Here is a 6,790-nt window from a genome sequence, read left to right on the forward strand (position 1 = left end):
AATTTTCATGTAAACTAACGTCACATCCACGATTGCGTAAATTTTGGTTTGTTTTTGTTGCTTTGATAACCGCAACCTTTCGATTCAAATGGGAAAGGTTGTTATCCCCTTTCAATCGCAAAGCCTTCCTTAGCATCCATTATGTGCGGTTTATTAAACTTATTCTTTAAAAAAATAAATGAAAAACAGCATATTACATTAGACTATTTTATTTACCAAAAAAAATATATGCGTACGATAAAATAACAGTATTATACAATATTTACAATGGCTGTAGCCATCCAAATCAGTAGAATTTTATTTTTCGTTCAGAGAATCACAATGATGATTTTGCTCGGAAAACACAGCTCCTGTGTGTGCCATAGACAAAGAATAAAAGATGGATTGCGTTCAGTTTAAAAAAAAATCCGACTCTGGTATGACAGAAAGTCGGAACAATGGCAGAGAAACATGGGTATAATATAAACTTCGTTTCATCTCCATCACTTCAGTCGATTGAAGTCCACTGCTGGATATAGGTCTCTTATAGGGAGTTCCAAAACCCACGGTCCTAGGCCGATTTTTTCCAGCGGCTTTGAGGTCTTCTGTTCACCTCGATGGGGTCTAATTGATTATTTACCCAACTAAAAATCAGACTTTATTGGGATACCTATGTCATTAATCCAAATAAATAACCTTCTAAGAAAGTATAAAACTATGGACTATTACGTAAATGGGAATTAGAGTCTCCAAAAATGTGTGCTTCATTAAATTTTATCTGTTTTTCAACTATCTGTCTTTGGTTTCTTGGCATCGGAAGGATCGTCTTCGCTATCTTGAAAGATCGCTTTGGGCTGGGTCTTCTTGTAAGCTGGTGCTACCCAAAACGGATTCTCTTCAGCTTCTTTCGCATATTTCAATATCGCCTCCCTTGGATCCTGGTCATCATCAACTCTCTTGCTCAACCCCAGATTTCTATAAAAAAAAATCTTTTTTATTTATTTGAACATGTTTCTTTAGTGCTTAGTATAGGATAAATTAAGAATATTCATAAAAGAAATTAGAGGCTAAATGCGACCTTATCACTAAAAGTGATCTCTTCCGGGTTACCTAAACTACAGGAATATACATGAGAGTCGGGGAATCGCAATTACAACAAAACAATACAAAAAAGTTACACAATAAAATACAAATATTATAAATATTTATATATACTATTGCTATATATAAATGCATATATACATACAACATAATTATAATGACTGTTTGTCGTAATTTTATAATGTGATATGATATATATATAATAATGTGTAATGTGATACCTAACACAGCTTTTGAAAACAGCTAAGGATTTTGAGCGACGAGTGACTAGCAGGCAGGGGACAAAAATTATATCCCCTGTCAAGGGATACCCAAGAGTGAGGTAAACTGCATGCCTGAGAGTTCTCGATAAGTCAAAGACAAATATTTCTTTATTTAAATAGGCACATAGATGGCACTTTTTATGTGTTGATTATATACAAAATGTGTACATAGCAGTGAGTAGTGATGGTGATAACTACATTCGTAAACTTAAAACTAATGCTACGAGGGTTCTAAACGCGCCCTGGTCTAAGAAGAAGCCCAGAACAAACTTAGCCGGTCGTTCTTTTTGTTATCACCATCTCACATTGTCATTTGAAAATATTTAAGAAGCAACCTTAAGGTTAGAGCAATTGTTCACACCCAAGCTTTTTTATCGTTTACGTAATCCTTTATACTATAATAGGACTTTTCTATATGCATTCGCTTAATACAAACTTTTAGCTTTTTTAGAGACATCCCCAATATATCAACCGGTATTTTATTGTAAAATAGTATAAAATTTCCTTTAAACGAATTGCTTATTTTATTTAGTCTAGTGTGCTGTACTACAGGTTTATTTTTGCTTCTAACGTTCAAATTAATGCAGTCACATTTCCTATTAAATTTTGATATATTTTTTGTGAACATACATTAAATTTTCAAATATGTATTGGCTATAGACTGTGATTTTAACATCTTTAAGTTACGATAAGTATGAAGTAGGTGTATTAAATTAGATGTATTGCAGTTGTGGCGGTCTCCACATTACATAACTAGATGGCGCTACTAAAATCCTACATCGCGCTAGCGAAGTGTTCACTAAGAATGCCTATATATACAACTTCCAAAACCGAAAGTTCGGACCTCGGTCCCCGAGCATGATCACCCGTTCGGAGGAAGATCCCGTACAAAGTGATGTATGAAGAAGGTATCTGAAATTGGATGTAAATAATTAGAGCTACACACCTTATAACGAAGGAGCTCAAAGTGCTACCCGACGCAGCGACCCGACCTCCCTGACCTGACGTGATTGGGAGGTCAGGTCGCCGTGACTTCATCGGGTCAAGTCTATCCTTCTCCATTCTCTTCTTACTTGTCCGCAACTTCTCTTGTCTGAACAGGGGAAGTGCGTGTGGCGTTATTATTTGCTGCGAGCTCACCACCTCCATAGACTGTTTCTTGCGGTGAGTTTTGATAATGCAGAGTTTTGCGCCGCGTAAACTTTTCTTGTTATCATAATAACATTTAACTAAGCCGTTGCCGCAACCAACGAAGATCTGGTTCAACTTAGCGTGCCATACCGCCTTGATGACGTGGGACTTCGCGACATCTATATTCATGACCTCCTCGAATGTTTTCGTGCTGTAAAACCTCAATCTACCCACATCTTCGTTCCTCTGTAGCGACTCGCCCGTGAACACGATAGAATCGTCGGGGCTGAAACCGCAATCGGTTTGCTCGTATCTGGAGAACAGATTCCCGAACGCGTGCAGAGGTTTCCTGAAGTTCCTGAGGTCCCATATCTTTAGCGTATCGTCGTTCCCGCGGCTGACTAAACTGGAGCCTAGATATGAGAAAGAGATGCACGAAATCTCGCTTTGTTTCTGGTGCGCGTCCCGTAGTACTGCTGTGGTGTTCACGTAGTTCTTTCTGTGGTCCCACATTTGTATGGAGCCGTCGAAGCATCCGCAGGCTACGGTGTTGCCGTCCCGTGAAAACGCGCAGGCTGTGGGGTTGGTCTTCAGACCGCCTTGCTGTCGGGGTTTGATGACGTGTTTGTGCTGCTTGGGGGACTCCGTGAGCCAGAGGCGGAGGGTTCCGTCCTGGGAGCACGTCATGAACTCCTCCCGTATGTGCGGATGCCAGCAGCCGCTGTTTAACGTGGCTGTGTGGCCTTTAGTTCTGCAAAAAATATACAACGTGTAACAGAATTACCGAAATATTCAAGGATGTAGAATGTAGATTGTAGTATTTTTCCTGCGGAATCACCTGTAAAGATATCAAGTCAAAAGAAGCAAATTTCTTTCTCCATACAAACGAATTCAAAACATTGTCTATTAAAAATAAAAGATTGAGACGCGCATAGTACGTACGGAGTCGCTGCATTTTAATAAGAAGTTACCTATGCATAGCCTAAAATCAAAACCGATTATGACAAAATTTTGCATATATATAAACTGGCGTGCATAAAAATTAGGCGACATAAAAAATGCCCTAATCTTTTTTTGTGAATAAAGTTCAACTTAAGTTGATTTTTTTTATAATTATTTTAGTATTATTAGTTTTAAGCAAAATGAAATGCATTTCACGTAACATCTTTTTTTAAAGCTTTAAAAAAACAAAAAAGTAGTCGAGTGCTAATACACTGCGTTAATTTAAACTTGATAGGTTAATGATTACGGTTCTTGAGAGTATCGTAACAAACGAATAAAAAAAAAAACAATTTTTTTTTCTTACCTTCTACCTTAGAAAGGTTGCAACGCTGTGATTTTTACTTTGTTGTTACTAGAGATGATAAAAATTAAATATGCATTCCATAGGATCCAATTTTAAAGGTGGCATATTTTTATGCACGCCAGTTTAGCATGAGAAATGCAAATAGCATTATGGCAAATAAATAAAAACTCACTTCGCCATATCATTAATATATTGGTCTCCTTTAACGCACTCCAACACCTCGAAGCCATCTCTATCCAGCACCTTGGCCTGAGCCGCTCCGCTCACTACTAATATGGAGTCGCCAGTAGCTGAGTACTGTAGGGCCTTTATGGGATGGTTCTCACAGGGTTGCAGGGTACGGAATGAACGCATTGAGGAATCCATGCCTGAAAGTAATATGATGAAATTTCAAATACCAGCCATCTGGCGTATCAACCTGCTGCCATTTTGATTATTTTTCGAAGTCTTACGCCTACAATAACATGTAATATGTCTATTTTTATTGAATGTTGTTGTTTTCATACATCCGTAATCATTGATTTAATAATATGTAACTATACAGAATTTGTAAGTTAAATGCCTCACCTGTTACTTAACAATTTTTGTGCCCTCTAACCAGTGGCGTGCATAGAGGTCTAGGTTTGGTAACTGCTCTGCTCTTGTGTACAACGTAACCCTTAAGTCTGTGTTTTTCTTTCCTTTGTTGGGTTGCCTGGCAGAGAACGCTTTTTAGCGATAAGGCCGCCCATTGTACCTGTGTTTTATTGTGTTGTTTTTGTTTACAATTTAATTTCTGTTAGGTGTACAATAAAGTGTATTTTCATTTCATTTCATCGGCGTACCCTGTGCATACCCTCTATGCACACAACTGCCCCAAACCACTTTTATCGTGCACTGACTTCAATTTCAAGCAATAATCAAAATGGCGCCAGGTATGCTACCATACAAAAATTTTAGAGCCCCTTTATACAAGTTTTTTGTCAAATGTCAACCGAAAAGGGAATAAACAGGGCCCTAGTTTTAGCTACAATTGAAAAAAAAACATTTACTGATTGACTGTTTCCCTGACAGATTTCAGTCATGACAACATCAGTCTGTCTTCAGAGATTTTCAACTACAGCAGGATATATTATAGTGCACAAGTGTGTACATAAACACTGGTGCACTCTCTTTTCCCTCACTCTCATAGCCAGATGGGACGGCAGCACCAACACGACCGCAAAAGGGATCCGGTACCGTACTGCTCTACTACTTAACATGCTCTCAGAAGCACAGGGTTTAGTGACTGTCAATTTCCAAACTTCAAGCTAGTGCTAATCATGTGTCAATAATATCGTGACAGAAATATTTATTGATTGGCTTGACCCGGAGATTGAGCATGCTCCAAACCAGTTATACAAGACAAATTAAGTTATTACATAAATAACGAACATTCTTACTTATTTAACTTATACATACAAGACAGTAAGTAAAAAAAAAACATTTGGTGTCTTACCAGCAAAGTCCCAAAAGGACACATCATAGTCCACAGACCCTGTGGCCAGTCTAGCACCAGAGGGATCCACAGCAACAGCCACTACTGCTTTTGTGCCGTGACGCATTTCAACCTACAAGACAATCATACAATTTATTCAGTCTCGTGCTATTTCAACTCATTCTCATAGCAGAGAGAAAGGTGTAGAGTTTATTATCGTAACTGGTATGGATAGAAAATTTTAACCCAGAAATGAATCTAGTTTATAACTAAATTAAAATGCAATCATTGATTTTTCAAATATTAAAGTGACAAATTAAAAAAATATCGTAAAACAAATTGGTGGAAATCTAACCTGATAAACAAATAAAAGTCATTAAAAGTTATGCTATTTATCCTACACACCTAAAGTATTTGATTTTGTACCATATTTTTTCCCTTTCACTATCCAGTTTTCCTTAACATATTTCTACTGTTATAGTGTAGATAGTCTAGAGGAGATTGATTTATTTCTAGCAATAAGGCTGGCTTTGCACATTGAAATAAAATTTTGCATGTTGTTATTTTTATAAGACCTCTTTATCTATCTACACACAGAAAGTGGATGTCACAGTGGGACTAATGTGTTAAAGTTTCTTAAAGAAAAAGTTCACTACTACAGGTAATGAACTTTTTCCTTGCCCAAAATTTCCAAATTTTTTTAAGAGATCTGAGAGAAAAAACATAAGTTTTATCAACCCTCTCTGATATGGTATAAAATGCATCCAACCCACCTCATGCGAATTCGGTATTCGTTTCTCGAAACTCAACTCTTCGTCATCAGACCCGCTCAATTCGTCATAACTGTCTTCATCACCTTTTATTTTATCATCTTTACCTCCATCACCACTTTGGACTTTATCAGGGTCTTTAGCAATCAGATTGGAGGGTATTGGAGGCCCTATTAAGTCTTCATCATCACTTGATTCTCCACTGCTTACATCACCACCTGTAGACTTCGCCGGCAGAAGGCCTATCACATCGCTTTTTGAACAAACCATTTTCTTTGACAAACTATTTTCTGTTGAAAATACCTTTATATTCTTTCTACTCGTTTCTTGGGCAGTCTTCTTCGCTTGCTCGATCATCTCCTCGACGTTAAAGCTTTTGGCTTTCTTACCGAAGTTTTTGATACCCATTACTTTGTGGACGTGTTGACTTTCTAAGTCGTCTGTAATTTCCTCGATATCCTTTTGTTCCTGTATCGGTGTACGTCCGAAAGTTCCAAAGCCCGACGTGGATTCATCCTTGTTTTCGTCTAAACTACCTTTGGTAAAGTTGAAGCTAATTTTGCCGAAAGATATAGGTTTTTTGCTCATTCTGCTCAGTAGTGTCTTGTTAACGACAAAGTTTGGGAACCATAGAGTGTTCCTTTATGATTTTTTTTTATTTAAATAATTAAGCCCACGACTGACCACTAAACAACTTTTTCAAAAACTTCCGTCGTCTAAGAATTGAGATGCTATCAACTTGGAGTAATATTGTTCTGTGAGCTAAACAGTAAACTCCTGAAGA

General features: G+C 37.5%; 1 protein-coding gene across 1 annotated transcript; it reads right to left on the bottom strand.

The window, feature by feature from the left end:
- Positions 1–229: 229 nt before the first annotated feature.
- On the bottom strand, positions 230–6,781 carry LOC120625699 (gastrulation defective protein 1 homolog). Its single transcript, XM_039892842.1, has 5 exons — positions 6,010–6,781; positions 5,258–5,369; positions 3,953–4,148; positions 2,290–3,225; positions 230–954 (listed from the first exon to the last, which is right to left on the bottom strand). Exons 1-5 carry the CDS (start codon positions 6,592–6,594, stop codon positions 765–767), a joined length of 2,019 nt encoding a protein of 672 aa, XP_039748776.1. The 5' UTR covers positions 6,595–6,781; the 3' UTR covers positions 230–764.
- Positions 6,782–6,790: the final 9 nt, after the last annotated feature.

Source organism: Pararge aegeria, chromosome 1 (assembly GCF_905163445.1).
Source record: "Pararge aegeria chromosome 1, ilParAegt1.1, whole genome shotgun sequence".
NCBI lineage: Eukaryota > Metazoa > Arthropoda > Insecta > Lepidoptera > Nymphalidae > Pararge > Pararge aegeria.

What these genes read in the sequence shown, in the direction of transcription:
- LOC120625699 (XM_039892842.1), bottom strand. Translation starts at nt 6,594, where the DNA reads ATGAGCAAAAAACCTATATCTTTCGGCAAAATTAGCTTCAACTTTACC. An exon ending in TATATTAATGATATGGCGAA is followed by an intron (nt 3,226 to 3,952) that starts GTGAGTTTTTAT and finishes TATTTTTTGCAG; the next exon opens with AACTAAAGGCCACACAGCCA. An exon ending in TTGAGCTCCTTCGTTATAAG is followed by an intron (nt 955 to 2,289) that starts GTGTGTAGCTCT and finishes TTTTTTTTATAG; the next exon opens with AAATCTGGGGTTGAGCAAGA.